This window comes from Rhea pennata, chromosome 1 (genome assembly GCF_028389875.1).
Source record: "Rhea pennata isolate bPtePen1 chromosome 1, bPtePen1.pri, whole genome shotgun sequence".
Classification (NCBI taxonomy): Eukaryota; Metazoa; Chordata; class Aves; order Rheiformes; family Rheidae; genus Rhea; species Rhea pennata.
Genome location: NC_084663.1, coordinates 154997727 through 155019095, shown reverse-complemented (window position 1 = coordinate 155019095; position 21369 = coordinate 154997727). Strand labels below are relative to the sequence as shown.

Here is a 21369-nt window from a genome sequence, read left to right as displayed (position 1 = left end):
CCACATTTGCAAAAGAGTACTTCTTTGTGGATGAAACCATGGTTTACATGGTTAAGCCATGTGCAGAGTCTATAAGAAAGAATGTTACATAAAAAACACTGTATTAGTGGCTTAGAGACTGAAATGGGTGGGATTTATTTCTCCCTCCCCCACCACGAAACACAGAGATGCAGGACGGGGAATGACTTTAAACGTTAATTTGTTCTGATGAAATCCTGACAGGATTGGCAGAATGAAATTACTTTTGGAGCCTGAAAAACATCCTTTGTGATACAGAATTCTTATTTTCTGGCCCACAAAGAAAACTACATAGCATACAAATATCAAAAATAACAACTCTTTGGGATGTAGTTGAAAGAGGGGGGATTCAAAGTAAGGTCTTCACCCACTAAAACTTGAGGTAGGGAAAATGTTTCCATTTATGATCAGCAGTTTAGGTAATAAAAGTAGGAGAAGAAGGGAACTTAGTTTTGAATATTTATTTTTAATGGGCTCTGGCTAGATGAGGACAATTATATCCTTCAGTATTGGATGTCTGTATCTGAGAGCAGAAAGAAGTCCTTTGTTTTTTGTCATTCATCCATTTTTTGCAAGGTTATGAAAATTTGTGAGTGTTTCTCCACCCTCCCCCTATCCTTCAGTGTTTTTCATCTTGCTTGGCAGTTGTTGTACAGCTCATTTAATCTATGTTACTTAATGTTCCGCTTCTACTTTTAATGGATATGCTGGGGACAGCAGTGTCTTCTAATAGTAGTTAACTTTCAAAATGGCATTGCCAGAACTTAAGTCTTTTACAGTTATATAAATTAAATGAAGCAAAACCTTGAGTGAGGTGAAATAGGTACCACAGAACTATTCATAAAGGATGAATTTTAACTGGCTTGGATTGATTTTTGATTTTCAAAGTGTAAAAAAGAGAAAAAGATTAAAGGGATGTGTATAAGTACTGTACATCTGTGCCTGATGTGCCTGTGTGTTTACTATGTGTGCAGCATTTAATAATGATGGTGTCAAGTCTTTCTGAATTTTATGGTCTGCTTTCATTTTAATGCTACCATTTAGCTAAATTTTATTTTTCAGGCTGAATTTTTCTAGAACACATGATGGAAAATAATTGAACATTTTCAGAAGATACCGTGTAAATTGCCAGTATTTGAAAAGAAATCTGATCAGTTTAAAATAGATCAGCTATATGTTTGAAGGCAGTAAGAAGTTTAAATGTACGGTGAAAAAAACATGCAGTTGAAAGATATTCTTAAGATAAGGAAAACACAAAAAGATGCATGGACAAGAAAGAGATGGTTTAGTCTCTTGACAGATCAACAAAAGTGAGAACAGATTTGAGACAAATTTATGGCCCTCCCATATGACAGATGTTGCAGAAGTGCAAGCTTCCAGGGAATTTGGACCTTCAGAGTTCTGTGCCGGCCTTTCACAACTCCATTCATGTTTTTAAATAGAAATTAAAACCAGAATTTCCATATGATGAAAGAGGTAGAACCAACTGTGTTCCTACAGAGAGAAGACTCTTGGCAGTAATTCTCCTGGATGGTGACCTTGTAAAGGTGTTCTTTATATCAGCTGACTGAAGAAAGGGTGCAATACAGGGGTGAATTCCTCTGATAGCGTCTGACGTTGTCACTATGCAATCCTGCTCCAGGAATGAACACTGATAGCATCAGTCTGTCAATGCTTTAATTCCAAGTGAAGAGGTTATAAAGGCAGTAAAGACCAAGGGGAAAATGCACTGAATTTTCATACTTGAAGGACGCCAATATGCAGGATTGCTTTCTGCTTGCATTTAAAGGCCTGCTTTCATTTCAAAGAGGTTTTGATATGTGTAACTAGAAGTGGAATTTGGCTCCAGAATATCATTTTAAGAATTATGCTGCGTTAGTGATCTGACAATGCGTTGTGGAATTGAATGCAATTCACTTAGCTATGGGCATGAAGATTAACTTTGAGCAATGATGTAAGTTATGAACACTGGTCTCAATCATTTTACTGAAAAAGCCAATAGGTCTCACGGGAATTCTACGAAATAAAATAAAACCAGTTAACTTTGATTTTGCTACCACATGAACTAATCAGATAATATTGACCTTCAGACACAGGCTCTCTTTTGGATTTCCCCTCCACTCCTCTCCCCTCCCTTGTCTACAGAACTAAATATCCTCATCTTTCCTCTTGAGAAGGCCTTGATATTGTTCATAGTCAACATCATTATCAAAGGTCCTATGTTTCCAGGCCTACTCATTAAAATAGATGAGATGGAAAATGCTGGCATGATAGTTTTGCAAATGTTATCTCAGAGGTTTGCATTTATTATTAAAACTGTTAATGAAGATGATGAAGAATCAGGCTATTAACAGCTCAGAATTGGGTATATTGCTGCATTAATTCTTATTCCTCTTTTCTTTTATATTTCAGTGCTACGGCTGTTGAAGGATGGTGTTGACCCTCATACACTCATTTCCTCAGGAGGCTCCTTGCTGCATCTGGTAAGAGTGATTGAAGATTAGTGTTAGTGGCTGTGGATAAATATGGTGGGATTCTGAGATGACTGGGCATATTAACAAAAATAAAGGCTTAGCAATAATTTTTTTTCTTCAGTGTCCTCCACAGTGATTGTGATTGCATCCAGCTATGCATGTAAAGTAAGTGGTGGTTTTCAAATTGCTTATGAAAGGATGGATCATGTCATAGGAATTGTTGTTAACAAAGTAGAATGAAATGTTTTATATATTAACTATCTACACAATAAGTAAAACCAAAAGAAATACTGCTTGATTCTACAGATAGAATAATACTATTCAAAGACTCATGAATCCTATTTGAAAAATGCAGTGATGTAACATCCTACTTTTGTTTTTGTGTATATTTTCTTACATTGCTTTCCTACGTAGACATGTTTTATACATTACATGCATTTACTTTATGATTATTTGAATATCAATTTACATTAAATAGCTGAGAGATAAAAGGAAACCCAGGTTGTTTATTTCAGTGACTAAAACAGAAACAATGTGTAAGGGCTTATGGGAGAAAAACTGACAGACAGCCAGGGAGAAAATACTGCAGAGGTAAAATTTTGCCTTTGCTGAAGAGAGTGGCAAAACTCATCATAAATTCCTAAGCCTTGTGATCCTGCATTTTGCTCTGTAACACTTCAGTTGCAGATTTGCTCTCTGTTCAGTCTGAAACTCTCTTAAAATACTTGGATCCAAGTTTTTTGCATAATTTTCTGAAATAAATGTGTCTTCACAAATACAAGGACATAACTGATCTGTTCAAAAGTCTGCTAGCAGAGTGTTTCATTTTAGTTCAGTTTTTCTTAGTAGATCCACAAAACACAGAATCACAGAATGTTTGAGGTTGGGAGGGACCTCTGGAGATCATCTAGTCCAAACCCCTACTCAAGCAGAATTACCTACAGCATGTTAAACAGGATCACATCCAGGCAGGTTTTGAATATCTTGAGAGGAGACTCCACAACCTCTCTAGGCAACCTTTTCCAGTGCTCTGTCACTCTCACAGTAAAGAAGTTTTCCTCTAAAAGTTCAGCTGGAACTTCCTGTGTTTCAGGTTGTGCCCATTGCCTTTTGTCCTGTCACTGGGCGCCACTAGAAAGAGTCCAGCTCCATGCTCTTGACACCCTCCCTTGACAGAGCAATTTATTGATCAAAAAAGGATCCTGTAACATTACTGGAATGCAGCGCTCCTGGAACCATACTCTTGCAATATGTAGCCATTTCCTTGTGTAATGAGTCTCTGCTCTCCATCTTCTGTGGTGATGCTGGTTACCAAGGACTTTGGGGAATACAGACCTATATAAGGGGAGGCTGCAGTAATGAGATACAGCTGAGAAACTTAAGTTTTCTTGTCTATTCTCAAACTCTTTATCCTTTGTGAAGGTGCTGAACCAATCACTCTTTAAAAAATGCAGCCCGTATGAGGTGTTATCTTTGAGACTCCCAAAACTGAGACATTCCAAATCTTGCCTTATGGTGAAAGCCCTAGGAGACAACATGGGTCTTCAGTGTGGCTGATGTGCCATCTGTCCCATTGACATTTTATAATAAAAGAGAAAAAAATAATCCATCTTTAGGGATTTTTGCTTGCTTTGTCTAATTCAACTGATATGCACTTTTTAATTGCAGATTTTAGTGAACAGTGTCTTTTCAGGTTTCATGTTCTTCTGTATCATGCCTCATTAGTCTAGCACATTCAGTATCTCTCCATTGGGACTGGCTACTTCACAGTCACACGTACACTTCAAAAGGAGGGAAAACTCCCTGCAGTAACAAAAGTGCTATACAAAGCAGTGTGTAACCTACTGCCTCAGTTTAGTTGCTTGTAAGCATTCTTAATTCATATAAAGCAAAATGCTTGTCCTGTTAGAGACAGGGGCAAAATGCTAATTCATTTCAATGAAACCTGAATTTGGCCCCCATGTAGGAGTAGTGCAAACAGAAGAGGGTAGTCATGATGAAGGAAAAAGATAAACCAAGTTTCTTTTTCAGCAAGAACTCAAAATAGTAATTTGACAAACTTTTTTTTAAGCTCCGTTGTGTGTACTGGTTTTATCACTGTAATTCTATGCAAGCTACTTCTTGAAGGAGGAGTCTGATCGGTGTTAGTTCTTTCTGGTTATAGGGTAAATCTTTTTGCTCCAGAATGAATAGAAAATATATTTATTTTCACATTTCATTCAGTCAAAAAAACCAGATTCCTAATATATTTTTTCCTTCTCCCTTTTCCATATTCTTCCTGAATATGACATGCTTCTACAAAAAATGAATGTAACAGTGCTTAATAAGGACTCTGTCCTTGTCTTTGCAGATAGTAGCCCAGTATGCTTGAATCTCATGTAGGCTATGCAAGCTTCAAAGGTGCTCACTGAACTCTCATTAAAATCCATAAAAGGAGAAACAGCAAAATCCAGTACTTGTCTAAGTTGCTCATTCAGTAGGAGGCACAATAATATCATACCACCTCACCCAGGCAATCAACCCACCCTAGCAACAAAGTGGACAAGTGGTAATTTTCTCCTGCAACTTTGACTGAGGTTTCTGAATTACTTCACAAAGGCCATTAAACAAGAATCAAGGAGCAGCAGTATACTGCTACTGCAAATCTAGACTATTTTTCAAACTAGTAGCTAATTACAAAAGGCTTTATATCTATTATTCCTACAAGAAATGATACAATGACATTTGTCATTTGTTTTGTATGGATGCTCTATAGAAAGTCTTTTTTCAACGCCAACTTGTTATGGTTATGTTGTTTAACCATATGTTGAAAATGTGATTGATATGAGCTTGTGCTGACCTGTATTAGAAAATGTCTTATCTCTGATTTGTTAAAATTTGAACATTGAATAATTCAGTGTATGCTGAACAATGATACTGATACAACCAAAACTTCTGTCTGTTTCTAGAGGTATCAGATAAGTTACAAACTAGACAAAGTTCATTACATTAGAACTTAATTTCTGTTCTGTAATTTAATAGCCAACATATTTGGAAATTATTTAAGGCAGGGCTGCTCTTCACCTCCTAGAGTTTAATTTTCATTTTCGCAGGTGTCTATGTTACATCTGGGATAATGAGCCCAGTAGTATGTGCAGTGTGTGTTCAGCTGAGTAACTCTGTTATGTTTTAACTTCCCAGTGGAAGATCCACTCAAGTGAGATCCACTTAAGTGAGATCCAGTTAAATACTCTTCCTTCTTCCTCTTTTCCTCCAATGTCCTGGCTTCTACACCAAATTAATATGGGTGAGCAAACTGGATGGAAGCCATGGTGAATTTCCATATGTGATATAGACAATTATGTGACCCTAATTTGCAAATTATCTGCAAATTTCATTACATTTATGCTCTCAGTGTATATGTGTGTTTTCTGGGACAGAAAAATGTAACCATGGTTTTATATATGGGTCAAGGCATAGAGATTAAGAATGATATTCAAAGCATCTAAGTGTCCAGTATAGAAATTTAGGCTCCCTGAAGCCTCCCTCTGGTGGGGAAAGAGAGAGGGTCTTTCTACAAATGGTTACTGTGAGTATATATTAGACTTGACTTAGGATCTTAACTTAGGTTCTCTAATTGTCCTTGAAATTATCATCCATGAGCAAATACATAAAACATCAAAGGTATGAGAGAGTACTAAGTTTGAAACTATGGCAAAGCTAGTTCTTTGGCAAAAATAGTGACCTCGGTCATCGAAATGAAGCAAAGTACACACGCTCATGCTCACACACACTAGTTTGCAGTGTCAGAGACCTGAATGGGGATCAGTATAATATCAATATAAAAAAGGCATGTATTATTGTTACAAACTGCATAAAAGGGAGGAGTTCGTATATGTGTGGACATGTGTATGTGTGGTGTGCATATATGTAGACCCTTCTACTCACAGTGTGTTCATTCAGTGCCAGTGCGCTGATTTGGAATGACAGTATTGATCTGGAAGAAAATCTCACCTTCACTGTAGCTTTCAGCAGATTTCACATAGTGTTGTTTCACAGGGAATAAGGGACCCTGTGAGTCTTGCACATGGAACCTCTAGTCTGCACAAAGCTATTTCTATGGACTCATCAGCTGTTGTCCCTTACAAACAGCTATTTAAACTACAGTTTGTGATCTGCTCAATTTAAATGGTAAATGGGGCAAAAAGAAAAAAAAAAGAAAAAAGAAAAAGAAAAAAATGTATATAATAAATTCAGTTGTCCCCTGAGTCTCTAATCTCCTCTTCTTTCTTCTAGTGTGCCCGCTATGATAATGCATTTGCTGCAGAAATTCTAATTGATAGAGGAGTTAATGTAAATCATCAAGATGAGGATTTTTGGACATCAATGCATGTAGCCTGTGCGTGTGATAATCCTGATATTGTCCTGCTACTGCTACTAGTAAGTAAAACAATACAATGCATTGTGCACTTGAAAAGGAAGCAGAATTTAACACCATACATTCTGAAACTGCTGTATGAATGCAATATATAACTAATTGTATCAGTAAAAGCATATATTATATTTCTTTGTTTTCTTAACATTTTGGAGGGTTCTAATTTTTTTTAGAAGGCATATAGTAGGGCATATTCAGGTCTCTAAAGTGAATACAGTATAAATGTCATGCCAAGTCTCCTCTGTCTCTTCCCTGTAGTCATGAGCTTATATCTCTGATAAGCATTCAGTCCCAAATGGGATATTCAGATAATTTCCTTTCTCTTCTCCTTGTCACTTTCTGTTAAGGGTTGAGTTGGCAGACAATCTTATCAAGAGCTGCTTCTTAAAAGCAAGTATACACTCAATTACACTCAGTATTCATAAAGAAGCAATTGTGAACGTGGCCAAAGTAAGGCCAATTTAAATTTTCTAAACGGCTTTTAATTTTTGAAGTAGAGAATACCCAATATAGTAAGAGTTAAGGCATTCAAGCCTTTGTAGAAAACAGCTTTTTCTTGTGCTTCCGTGCCTAGGAACCCAGCCTTTAGTTTTAGTCTAGAATTTTAATGCAGCTGATTGTACCATTTTGTTTTATATACTGTTTAAAGCAATAGTGCAAAAATGGTTCACCATCTGACTTACTGTTTTCTAATCTATTTATATAATTTTAAACTGTGTATATGATTTTAATAAATCATTGCAAGTAGATCAGCATTTATTAGTGTACTCATAATGATATTTCCATGTTTTATGGGTAAAGATGAAGGGAGAAATATTTTTTCAAGACTGTATATTTGATAATAGCTTTCATGGAATCACAGAATGGTTAAAGTTGGATGATATCTCTAGAGATTATCTAGCCCAGTCTCCCTACTCAAAGCAGGGTCAACTAGAGCAGGTGGCTCAGGACCATGTCCAGTAAGGTTTTGAATTTCATCAGGCATATCACAACCTCTCTGAGCAATATGTTCCAGGGTTTGACCTCCTTTAGAGGGGAAAAAAAAGTTTTTTTCCTTATTTTTAAAAAGAATTTCCTGTATTTCAATTGCTGCTTACTGCCTTTTGTCCTTTCACTGAGCACTACTGAAAAGAGTCTGACTCCTGTTTTTTACTCCTCTATCTGGTATTTATACACATTCATGAGATCCCTCTAAGCCTTCTCTTCTCCAGGCTGAATATTCTCAGCTGTCTTTCATACTATGAGAGATGTGTCAGTTCCTTAATAATCTTTTTTTGGACCTTTGCAGGACTTGCTTCAGTAGGTCCATGTCTCTCTTGCATTGGGGAGCCCAGAGTTGGACCCAGCCCTCCAGATTTGGCCTCACTAGGGCTGAGTAGAAGGGGAGGATCACCTCCCTTGACCTACTGGCAATGCTTTCCCTAATATAGTGCAGGAAGCTATTGACCTTCTTCAGCATGAGGGGACATTGTTGGCTCATGGTCAACCTGTGGTCTACTAGGATGCCCAGTACCCTTTCTGCAAAGCTGCTTTCTAGGCTATCAGCTTCCAGCCTGCACTCGTGTGTGGAGATTATTCCTCCCCACCTGCATTTCCCTTTGTTGAATTTTATGAGGTTCTTGTTGGCTCATTTCTGTAGTGTTGTTGAGACCCCTCCAAATGGCAGTATAGCCATCTAGGATATCAGCCACCCCTCCCACTTTTCTATCATCTACAAACTTCTGGAGTGTGCACTCAATCCAATCATCCAGGTCTTCAGTGAAAGTCATTAACTGTATTGGCCCTCCTATCAGCCCCTGGGGTACTCACTAGTGACTGGCCTCCAGCTGTTCTTTGAGCTGCTGTTCACAACCCTTTGAGAGCAACTGTACAGCCGGTTTTCAGTCTATCCTACAGTCCATTTTGTAGTTTGTACTTCATGAGCTTGTCTATGAGGATAGTATGGGAGACGGTGTCAGAAGCCTTGCTAAAGTTGAGATAAACAGTATCTAAAGTTCTCCCCTCATTGACTGAGCTAGTCATCTCATTGTAGAAGGCTGTCGGGGTGGTTAAGCATGATTTAAATTCATGCTGACTACTCCCAGGCACCTTCTTGTCCTTCCTGTGTTTGGAAATGGTTTCCAGGATTATTTGCTGCATCACCTTCCCAGGGAGCAAAGTGAGGCTGACTGGCCTGTAGTTCCCCCCATGTCTTCTTTCTTGGCCTTCTTTATGACAGGAGGGACATTTATTTTTTTTTTCCAGTCCTCAGGAACCCCTCTGATTGCCGTGATCATTCAAAGATGATCAGATTTGGCCTCACACTGACATCAGCTAGTTCCATCAGCACTCTTGTGTGCATCCTATCAAGTTCTGTGTACTTAGTATGTTCAGTTTATTTAAATGTACCCTAACCTGAATTTTCTTCTCCAAAGGTAAGTCTTTCTTGCTCTAATTTTTCCAGCAGGTCTCAGGGACCTGGGTAGTTTTATAAGTAATTAGTAGCCTAATTTTAGTCTTGAAGGCTAGTTTTACAAGACCAAGGCAAAAAAGGTATTGAGCGCATCAGTCTTTTCCAAGTTCTTTGTCACCAGGGCCTCTGCCTCATTCAGCAGTGACTCCACATTTCCCTACCTACTTTTGCTGCTGTAGAAACACTTCTTACTGACTTTCACCCCTAGCAGATTCAACTGCTGGTGGACTTTAGTATTCTTGACCTCATCCCTGCATGCTCAGACAGTGTCTCTCTATTCCTCCTGGGCCACCTGTCCCTGCTTTCACCTCTTGTATGCCTCCTTTCTACAACTGAGTTTAGCCAGGAGCAACTTGTTCATCCGTGCAGGCTTCCTGCCACCTTTGCTTGGTTTCCTGCTTGTTGGGATGGACCATTCTTGGGCTTGGAAAATGCGATCCTTGAAAATCAACCAGCTCTTCTGGATCCCTCTTCTGTCCAGGACCATCTCTTCCAAGCAGATCCTTGAAGAAGCCAAAGTTTGCTCTCAAGAAATCCAGGGTTGTGGTCCTGCTCGTTGCTTATTCCTGCCTCTCATGATCCTGAATTCCGCTATCTTGTGGTCACTCCAGCCTCCACATCCCCATATAGTCTTTCCTGTTTGTAAGTATGAGGTCCAGCCAAACACCTCCCCTTGTTGGCTGCTCCATCACCTGTGTCAGGAAGTTACTGTCAATGCACTTCCAAAGGATTGCATTGCTTAGGAATAACTTTAGGCATCTGACCACCTTTAGTAATTTAGGATCTTAACTGTAATGCTCAGGTCTCTTACATAGTATACAAGAAAATTAAAAGCCTAAAAATGAGGCAGTATTTTGAATGGTAAGCTGTCTAGCTAGACAATAGGAAATACTATATAAAAGGGTAAACCTAAGCTTTGTCCTTTTTAATAGCTGTCTAATTTGTTGTAAGGAAAGGTTAAGGATTGTATAAGGAAACACTGTTCTGGAACTATATGCCTACATTAGGTCAGTGATGGGAAGGGGAGCTTTTCTCAGTGTCATACTGGTTAGAGACCTCTTGGGCTTCTGAGGACTTGCATCCAAATGTCTTCTCCTCTGCTGAAGAGTCAAATCCGTATCTTCTCCTAGGAGAGTATTTTACTATGCTTTTGGGTAGGCTTCATAATACCATTCCTTTCGTATGAATGCTCTGATGCTTAATTGCTAATTTTAAGTAAACAGCATACAAACTAGCATCCACTGAGATTAATGGGATAGTTTACATCTTAGAGCTATTGTTTCAGACTTTCTCAGTTACATGCAAGCTGCTGCTAAAATGTACAGATGTTCTCCCTTCTAACAAATATACTTCATTTTATAGAAAACAGAGTAAAGTTAAACTAAATTAGAAAATAAATCCAAAATAAAATATTTTATTCAGTTCAGAATTAGTAATGCTTTCCTTCCCTTCACCTCAATTCTGAATATCTAAATTTTGAACTTTATTTGAAGATGGGACAGGTAAGTCTTGAAGGTTTTCCTATGAGAAGACTCTTGTTCTATCACACCAAATCTGAAAGAATTTTTCAATGGAGGAATTCTTCAAAAAAAAAAAAAAAAAAAAAAAAGTGTCCCTATAAACATAGGTTGTGTTCTTAAATTGTTATGAAACCTTTTATGAGAAGAATTTTTGTGATGTTCTTTTATGTTTTTTAATAACATAAATAAGATTGATTGCATTTAGAATCTCATAGGTCAAAGTCAGCATGTTGTATTAGACTTGAAAATTATATGTTGTGGAATATATAATATATTCAATTATAATGGCACCACCAGTGAATAGTCTCAGTATTCTTCAATAGTTGAGGGGATGATCATCTGACTTACTTCAGCACAGTGAATTATATGATTTTGAGTTAATAACTATGCTAATTATAATATAATGTCAGGTATCTGAAAGAAATACTCTGGCTACTACCTGACCTTCTGTAAATGGCAGGGGTGTCACTAAAACCTTAATTTGGAATCTGGAATTACTCTTACCGTGTCTTCTGGTTGCTTTTTCCAGTATGTAACTCTTGCTTTAACACTGAACTGTACCAAATCTGTCCAGATCATTTCTCATGATTTTGATGGCCTCTGGCTGTACCTGCTCTAGAAGATTAAATAGCATCCAGGAACCTTTTTGGACCACGATCATCTATTGTAGTAACCTTAGAATATTCTCTGGCATGACTGTGGCATGTGCCACCTAGTTCTCTTCCAGACAGTCTTCCAGTAGGTTCTGAAGTTAGAAAGTTCCAGGGACCAGTTTGCATCCAGTTGTTATGTTATCATTTACTGGAATAAATGAGGTTAGTTCCAGCTGTCTTCAATGCCTACAAAGTTCCCAGGCACATTTGATTTAGTGGCATAAATATAGCCTTTGTAATGTGTGGGTCTGTGTGGAATGTCAGTTTTCTCAACTTGTCTATTACAGTTGTAATTAGTCCCAGTAAATGTGAAATGTATTATATATAACTATTGTTTTCTGTTTTTAGTGTTTAAAGTAGTATTACTTATTTAAACTGCAGCTGTCTCATATGTTTACTAGGAGTATCCTATTCTAAATATTGAAACAACTTTTGGCAAATCAAGAATAAAATTTCTGTAAGGTCTTTTAAATTAAGATCTTTTAAATTTTCTTGATCTGTACTATGTATATACTTTTGAAGTCAGTGCATCTGTTAGATTCTGTGTGAACCACAAAAGTGGTTAAAACTGAGCTCATCTGTAACAACTGTTATATTGCTCAATGGGGAATTTTCAAAAATATTGAAAGCTATACTACTTTTCATGTTAATAGGAGCATTTAGGATTGTACTTGGGTGTGAGTTTCCAAGAAGCTCAGTCCGGTAAAGACTCATTAAGTATTTTTATCCAGGGCTATATCTAGAATTATTTTTCATATCCTATTTTATTTGAGCATTGTTCAGTTTGCTCCTTGTTTATTACAAACACTCCTTTCCTGAAATTCTGAGTATCTTCTGATACATTGGGCTAAATAGGTCATCTTATGTATTAAAGTTTTCACTGAGTGGTATATCCATATGGGTTTTTACAATACATGTTTGAATTTTATGTATTATTTGTAATAACTTCTGGCAAATTTTTCCCACATTCTAAGTGGTCAGCACTTCTCAAGCTAGAGTTTCCTTGAATGCATAAATAATAACTTTATGCTTTCCCTTCAGGGAAGGGAATAATAAATAGAAAATTGTGGCAAAGAAAGGGAAATATTCTTAGGTAAGCAGTAGTTTTTGAACCATGACATTAATGCTGTATTTAATAATATTTCACTAAGTGAAAATGGAAATTGAGGTTGGAGGGAAGTATTTTTCACAACCCTGAACTGTCTTTGCATGAGTATTTGATATTAGAAATTACTTTGCCTTGAGGTTGAAGTGTTTCATGGGCCATGTCTAATGTGTAGCATGGGTTTGGATAATGTTAATATGAGCTACAGGCAGCTTCTATTATGCCACAAATTTTAGTTGGAAGAGTAAATAACACTTCATGTACCCTCAAGAATTACTTTTAGATTTGTATTTTTTCTGAAATGACTTTATAAGTCATATTTCATATGACTTATATTTCATAAAAATATTAATGAAATATTTCATATTTCAGTCCTGTATTACCTGTTTTAAAGATGTGAGCTAAAAGACAACAGCAAGATCCTGAAATTGAAACCTGTGCAAGTTGATTCCTGCAAAAATGCCATGGAAGCCGGTGAAGGTTTTTTTCAATGAGGACTTTCCTTTCTACAAGGAAATCAGAATGAAAGAAGTATAGGTTATATATAAATCCTAGAAGACTATTTATGAAAGCTGAACTAAGCATGCCCCACTTCTGATTATATCCCACTTTTGGTGGTCTTCATGTTCCTCTGACTCAAACAAGATAGTGATCTATCGTTCATCAGCTGAGCTGGGGTAGGTAACTCAGTATTTCTGTCCTCTGGTAGAAAGCAAAGACAAAGCAAAGCTTGTTAGCTGAAATCCCTTTCACTGAGAGCTAGGAGGGGCTGTGGTTGTCTGTAATATGATAATCTGCTATCACATCCAAATCGAATGGTGATTAGCATTGCAGGCATCATTCGTAGAATCAGTGCAGGATGGAGTGCTTGAACCTTTTTTTTTCCTCCAAACTCAACCTTTTACTCAAGGTATAATAACATTCCAGGGAAGGAGTTTGCATCTCCTCCGTTTTGTAGATGTCAGCAAGGCAGGGCATTGGGCAGTACAGCCAGGAAATATATCCCATATCTGCTAAAACAGTCAGCCACTGAAGAACTTGCCCCGGGGCAGCTGCTAGCACATGAGGAAATACAGAGATCAAGGTAATCCTTAGAGGTCTGGTTGCCATACATGCTAATGGGGTGGAAAAGGTCAGATTCATAAATCGTTGTCTGGCAGCATTGGGGTTGGAGGTTTTCTCCTTGGGGTAGGGGACTGTTTCTGTAAATGTTGTATTCAGAAAGCTTCTGTAGCAGGTTGAGGAGAGTGCTGAAGCTCCGTTCACTTAAGACCAAAGATGTAGAGGCTTGTATACCTTTGTGCCCAAACGAAACCTCCAAGAGGGCGTGAAAGCAACCAGCTGTTAATTAGAAGTGTTTGCTCTATCTTGTCTCGCTGCCTTTTGAACTGAGCACTCAGAACTGGACCTATTGAGAGCAGTTCTGTCCCACTGTGCTGCATGCCTTTTCCATCATCTCTGGGCACATTGCAAAATTGCATTTTGCGTGAGCTTTCTTCCATATCTTTTATATGGAATTGAAACACCAGATCCTAAAATTTGTTATTTTAATATCTAAAGTTGTTTATCCTATAGAAAATGCTAACTGACTGTTCCAGAAATGCTTTGCCCATGCTTTGTTAGCTGAAGGAAAGTGTTCAGTCCATTCTGCACCACTTTAAGTGGCTGTATCTTTAAATTTCTATCCTTGGCTTACAGTATAATTGTTCCTTTGCAGTATACACTTTCTAGCTTCATGTGTTTTTCTGTTTGACACTTAAGAGGAGCCAACCTTCACTTATGTATTAATCAAAATATCTGGTGCAAATCAGATCTGACCAAATTCTTCTGATAGAGTAACATTAGTACTGTTGGAATTTAGTGAATTAACCTCAGCTACTTAAACAATAGGAAATGTAAATAAATATCACTTTGAAGAATCTTATTTTTTTCTTTTTCTGTTCATTTTTATTCATTTTGACAGTTTTATTTGTTGTTATGAATTCTTTGTTGTAAGAATTAGCACTGGATCATTAAAACAGACAAAGGAGGTCAAGCTGTCTGGCTGTCCTCCTCTCCTATATCCCCTCCACCTCAAAAGCATTTGCAAATTAAATAGAAAAAATATAACTGATAAAATTCTGACTCATATCTATGTAATTCCATGATATATTTAGTTGGATCCTGGCACACTATTTTCTCCCTATTTCTGAAACATAGTGTTTAGGTATCACAGTCATATTAAGCTCCTATGTTTAGTTACTTTTCTCAAGATAACTGTGATTGTGTTTTGACTGTAGATAACTGTGTTTGTATTATGAACTCTTTTTGGCCTGCTGTTACTCCTTAATGTCACAGTGTGTCACAGATAATTCATCATTGGGCTTTATCACTGAATATACACATAATAGGTTGATGGTAATGCATTTTCTTTTTTGATACAGTAGGTTTTGGTTTTGGGGAGGTTTCTTCCACACCCTCAAAAGAGACATGGAGTTTCTTAAGTTGACTGAGCTAAAGTTAAGAGCAGCAGAAAAAATAAAGCAAGTGAGAATGCATGTTTATAGTGTAATCCACTTTATTTTGCCATCATCAGGATGCACATTTTAGTGGGCAACATGAATAATGTTTTCCTCTCTATATAGTGCCAGATCTTATTGAATGAAACTAGGAATACTAGACTGCATTCTAGTGTTCACACAATGCATTGCACAGTGGAGATTTATTCCTTCATTCTCCTTTTAAGAACTTAGGGAGATCAGTGCTTAGCAGTGTGCAAAAGGGAGGCAGTATGCTTGAATCATTTGTTGGATATACAGTCACCAACAGTAGATGAATAGTGTTGGCTAGAATACTTGAACAGCATAAGGCTATCCACCACTGAGTTTATTTGGGCATTTTAAAATGTACTCAGAGGTCAGGATGTCTTCCGAATATACTGATCCTACTCTGCAAATTGTTTTATGCCCTGAGAATAAACCATATGACTTATCACTAACAGAGCATTCAGAAGTGAATGGGAGAAATACAGAGAAGAGCAGGTACTTTTAATCAGTCTGAAATGATTTATCCTTTATAGAGAAGACTTTAATAAATAAAATTTCCTCAGTTTAGAAGATTATTTCTGTAAAAAATATATCATCACATTACAGATCTTGCTATTTCATATAAAGACATTTTAAAAAGAGTTTCATATGGTTAATCATCTCTAAGTGGTTATGTGTTTTTGGAGTTAAGTTTTAGAAATGTTAGACCCAATTAATTTATTTACATTCATGACTGTCCCCTTTGTAGGCTGAAATGGAAAAGAGGTTTTTGTTCATACTGTATTTTTTTTAACTAAGTAGATTAGATGTATCAAGTAACTTCAAGGCCTACTTCTCACCAAGATCTAGACTAAACTTGCAAGGCTTTTTACTAGACATAGAAGGCTGTGAATAAAGTAGCAAGAAATATCGCATAAACATTTTAGGCAAAAATGATTAATGCTGGTGAAACGTGAAAAGTGTAATCAAACTCTGTGTTGTGGCTCCAGCTTGGGACTTGATTTATTTGGGGTTTTTTGATTGTTTTGTTTTGTTTTATTTTTGTATAAACCACATAGTTTTCTATCATCATTATCAGCTGTATCTGTTCCTGCTGTGGCCTGTTGCCTTCAAACTGCAGGTCTGTGATGTCTCTTTCAAGGACTCTTCTAAGTCCTTCTGTGAGGTCTCTAGTATGTCCATGTTATCTAGAAGCTTCCTCCTTTGTCCTTATTTTCAAAGGCTCTCAAAGTACTGCTGCAGATGTTTAGAAGTCTTTTGGAGCAAAGGACTCGGGTGTGCCAGCACAATTAAGAAAAGAAGCAGAGTGTGGAAAGAGCCTGGAGTGCAGTAGGGAAGAGAGGAAGTAGAAGGTGGATTTCACAGTCTCCATCACCATAAGCAAAGTATCAGAAAGGCAGTATTTAAGGCCCTGCAACAGTAGATGTGGCTTCTCATTTCTCAGTTTGTGCTTGAGATAGCTTTATGGGCCTGTACATGGGAGGCTCTAGTGAAGATCTGTATTACACTTGTATAAGTGGATGGAGGTACTTTCGATGGTACTCTGAACTGGCGCTAAGTAAAACCTCTCATCTCTGTGTGAGCAATAGAGCTGTGTCTGTATACTTGTGGCCTCCAAAGGAATATGAACATTATTTGGAAGGACAAGAATTTCCCCACACTTTGCTTTATTTTTCCTCATTTTGATGTAATAAGAAAGACTTAAATTTGTAATTTGTAAATCGTATGTATTATTTCTTAATCTTCTCACTCGTCAGAGTGGATTTTCAATGCATAGTCAGACAATCAGTAGAATAATATTTGACCTTTTACGGAACTCCAGCTTTCTCTGTATTGAAACTTACTGATTCTGCAAAAGGTTCATTACATACTGCTTAAAGGAAAGAATACAGAAGCAACTACAGAGGATATGCCATTAAACAGAACATGATTATGCTAGTTCAAGCTTGGCCATCTGAACAATTTCTCTTGCAAAACATACAGTAAAGCAAGTGCTAGGTAATTTCTCATGACTTTATCCAGAAGCCTGGTGCTTTTAAATGAAATACTGGGCTATTGAAGAAGGCAGGACATCATCTTATGGATTTCTTTCTAGGTATATTGGAATATTATCTATGAAATTGCCATGAGCTATGCTGACTCTGATTAGCTTGTGTGAGCTGAAAGGATTCTATTTTTCTTTGGGGCTTTAGGAAATACTTTATAAAAAAGCCCTCCAGCAACATTACCACATTTTTGCCTGACAGGATAAAAACTATATTCAATTAGCCAAATTTGACTTTATTAGTTACTTCACTGTTGTCCGTTTTAGCCCTTTGGGGATAGGCATTTTATATTTTCTGTAGGATGCCTACTTTTGCTTTTGAGTTAGAAGCTCTTTTGTATGTAGGTCTTACAAAACAGATACAGGAATAGATTTACTGGAAATAGCTAAAGAGATTTACTAGTGGGAGTAGGAAAGAAATCTTAAGGGGGGTGTAACTGTTTTTTCTCCTTTTCCACGCACTTGATATGGCCTGTATTTCAGGTCATGTAATCAGAGAACAGTCTCATAATTATTCTGCCCTTGTTCTTTGCAGCTGCATCAGACTGTTTTAGCAAACAGAGATGAACGCAATGTTATTAGCTTTAGGATTTAATGAAAGATTTTTATCTTTCATAGTTTCAGAAATAATTAAACCAGGATAAGCAATTGTTTCCTCAAAAGAAAGTAATTTTGCCCTTCCACTTATTCCTGCCCAATGTTTCTTGCTCTTTTGTGTTATTGTAAGACAGAACAGTAAAGTGGAGAGAATGAGTAGCACTGGGAGGCAGAGAGGAGACTGTGGATGTCAATTCAAAGTATAAATGAAAGTACAGCCTAAAAGAAAAATGACTATTTTTGTATGATCTTCTCTTGTTGTAGAGATAGCTGAAAATATCTAGTAATTATAAAAGGCTTTCAATTGAAGTCTTTTGTATGAAAAGCTATGGATACATATTTAAATATTTTGTTGAGCATAGGAGGGACCATCCACAAAGTGTGTACTCCCTGCCTGGCTTACTGCCTTTAATCATTGCTAACAGAGAAATAAATGCTGGCTGAGCTAGGATAGATGAATCCAGGTGAGGTCTAATAAAAAGTTGTAAACACCATATGGCAATTCTTAGGGGAAGCTGTAGAAATAGTATTCTTTCTCCTTTAAGGCTGAGAGGAAGGGATGAAGCTAGATAGTGATGCAGCACTAAAAGTTGTACAAGGAGAGACAAGAAAAGGAGCTTAACTGGATACGGTGGCTTTGGAATGTATTTTGTCTTTTGAATGCTGTCATGAGAGCTATTTGTATATGAAATATTGCTTGGTGCTATGAATTTGTCAGAGGGAATCCAAGGGTTAGACATTCCTTGAACATGAAGTTCCTATGGAGATATGCAGAAACTGAAGAAGAGAAGAAAAAACAGGTTAAAGAAAAAAGATTTGCATAGAGCTGCCAACATGAAAACATAGACCAAGGAAGATGCTAAACAAGGCAGATGCTTATAATACGGTCATAAAGAAAGTGGAAGAAGTGACCAGCTATTACTGAACAAGTAGATTTTAGGAAGAGATTTTTCTTAGACCTAAACAAAAGATGGACGTCAAAATAAATAGCGGAGATAGTGTAAGGACTGTAACCTAGCAAAGAAATGAAGATAGTGTAATGAGAGGAGAAAAACCTCTTCTATAGGCAGAAAGAAAAACAACAGAATATGCACACAGCATGGAGAATGCAAGATCATGTGCTGTTTTCAGACATAAGATAATGATTTTATGTATGAAGAGTCTGTGAATGCCAATTGGCTAGAAATCACCAAGATGTCCATTGTCATCAGGAGGGGAATTGAATCTTTTTGGGCTGAGACCTTACAAGGAAAAGTGTTGGAAAAGTGCCACCAGTAACTCTTCTCCACAGTAATTTCTGGTGATATAAGATACAGCAGATTTACAAAAAAAAAAGGATGAACTTAAAAGTTTTTTTCACATTCAGGTAGGAAAGAAAAGGATATTTCTACATGAACAATATATAAGAGATTTATTTGACTTTAAATTGCAAGAAAAAATTCGAGCTTGTTGGTCTGGGGTGGCATAGCAGTTGAGTTACTCAAACCAGTGTAACAAGATCTGTGTGATTTGGAGTCCTTTCTTAGAAGAATTCACAAGCCTGTCACCAGAGCCCATCCAGAAAATAAAAAATTCCTGGAGTTAAAAATGCTGACCTGAGATTGAATAGTATCTTGAGGAAAGTACAACAATATGCATAAATTGCTTTCATGTTGGAAAAAATAACACCATTGTTTTTGGCTGGAATGCATCAGGGCAATTATACCAAGCGGAGGACAGATGTGGAATTTTGGATTAGCTTCAGTGAAATTTTCTTGATCCTCAGAGAAAAAGGATGAAAGAATGACAAGATAATGAAAGTCAACATCTGGCTTTTTGATCTTCAGGAAGCAGGTTTGTGCTATGAAAAAAAAAGATCTAGGAATGTTCTACCACTGGGAGACACTTGAAGAAGGTGAGATTCAATCTTTCTGCCAGGTGGCCACTGTCTGAATCAGTGATACAGTTAATCTGTATGGAATGTTATGGAATAGCTAGCAAATAGGAGGAAAAGTTTTAGCTAAATTAGAGAAGAAAAAAGCTGTCTGGTAATTGAAAACTTGGTAACCTGAAAAGAACGGGCTAGGTTTTAAGAGAGAAACTCTGTGGGTGGGAGTTAATACTCTAGCTTCTTTAGGATTGGTTTTACTGTGCTATTTTACATGGAGTTTTCAGTGATAACCTTGGAGAAAAAACAGGAGTGTGATAATGAAATTTGTTGATGACACAAAGCTGAGATGCCTTGTCAATTCAGGTGAGGATTAGAATGTTGCACAGAAAGAATAGGATGTCCCCGAAGACTTGAGTTATACAAATGGGAGTGGAATTTAAGAGTACCAAGTACAAGGTCATGCTCTGAGCTAGCTGTAATAGGCATTTCTGTGATATACTCAGGAATCATCAGTTGGAAATAGCAAGGAAGGAGAAAGATCTGGGAGCTTTAGGCAGTTGTAAAATGATTATATGCTGGCAATATGCAGCTGCCAACAGGGAAAAGGGATTCTTGGCTTTATCAGAATGGAAACGTTTCCAGTAGAGAGGAGGAAAGAATTATTGCTCTTGGTGCAAGGCTCTGCAAAGACTGCCTGAAGTTAACTATGTACAGCCATGTTCAAGACTGCTAAATTGCACAGAGGAAAACTACAATAATAAGCAGGGGAATAGAAAGCCAATCTTATGAGAAGATGCTAAAAATAACTGGCTTTTTTAACCTTAAAAAAAAAAAAAAAAAAAAAAAACAAAGGCCAAGAGAGAGATGCTGTGTAACTCTCTGTAAGTATATCAGGATAGAGGAGGAAGTAAGAAGAGCTGTGAAGCCTGAGGTTACTGTTGGCTTGAAAATAAGTAAGTATAAAATGGCCAGGAATAAACTTATGATAGAAATTAAATTAATTTTTCTAGATGTTAGGAGACTTAGGCTGGGAAATAGCATTCCATGTAGGAGTAATAGGGATAAAAAAGCCCTAATTGGTTTTAAGATGGAGTTCAAATTTGTGAATGAGAGTATATGTTCCGTATTTACCTGCGTTAGCAAGGTAGTGTCTCAGGAGATTCAGTCAAATACTACATTCCCACCTGGCATATGTTCAGAGGGCTGTGCAGATATAATTATCCCGTTTGTGTCTTTGAAATAATAAACTTACATACAGAGGATATTTAAAAATGCTGTTCATCTGAGTTACAGCAAATAAAGCAAAAAAAAATATACTGACTAGTATATGAAAAGCAAATGCATATCAGACAAGCAGTATGAAATCAAGACCAAGACCAAAAAATTTTTCATTAAATGGAGGACACTTCTTCAGGAAAAGGAACCCCAAAACTACAAAAGTCAGATACAGAATCACTGGTAATAAGCTGAGAATTATATTTAGAGCTGAGAATTATATTTAGATCTGCAATTAATTATTTGCCTCAGCAGTATTTGTAAGAGAAACTGCAGACTGGTGCATAAATCTGAATATTGTCTCAATAACAAGTATGAACAGGCAGACAAAATAGAAATATACCAAGCAATCTGGTTAGTCAAAAAAATTATTAAGGTGAGAATTACAAAGAGAAAATAAAAGTTATATAAGAGAATCCTTC

General features: G+C 37.0%; 1 protein-coding gene across 1 annotated transcript in view; it reads left to right on the top strand.

The window, feature by feature from the left end:
• Positions 1–21369, top strand: part of MYO16 (myosin XVI) — a 278529-nt gene that overhangs the window by 23084 nt on the left and 234076 nt on the right. The window contains exons 2-3 of the mRNA XM_062575533.1: positions 2431–2501; positions 6768–6911. Coding sequence (XP_062431517.1) covers positions 2431–2501; positions 6768–6911 — 215 coding nt within the window. The remainder of the gene's footprint in view (positions 1–2430; positions 2502–6767; positions 6912–21369) is intronic.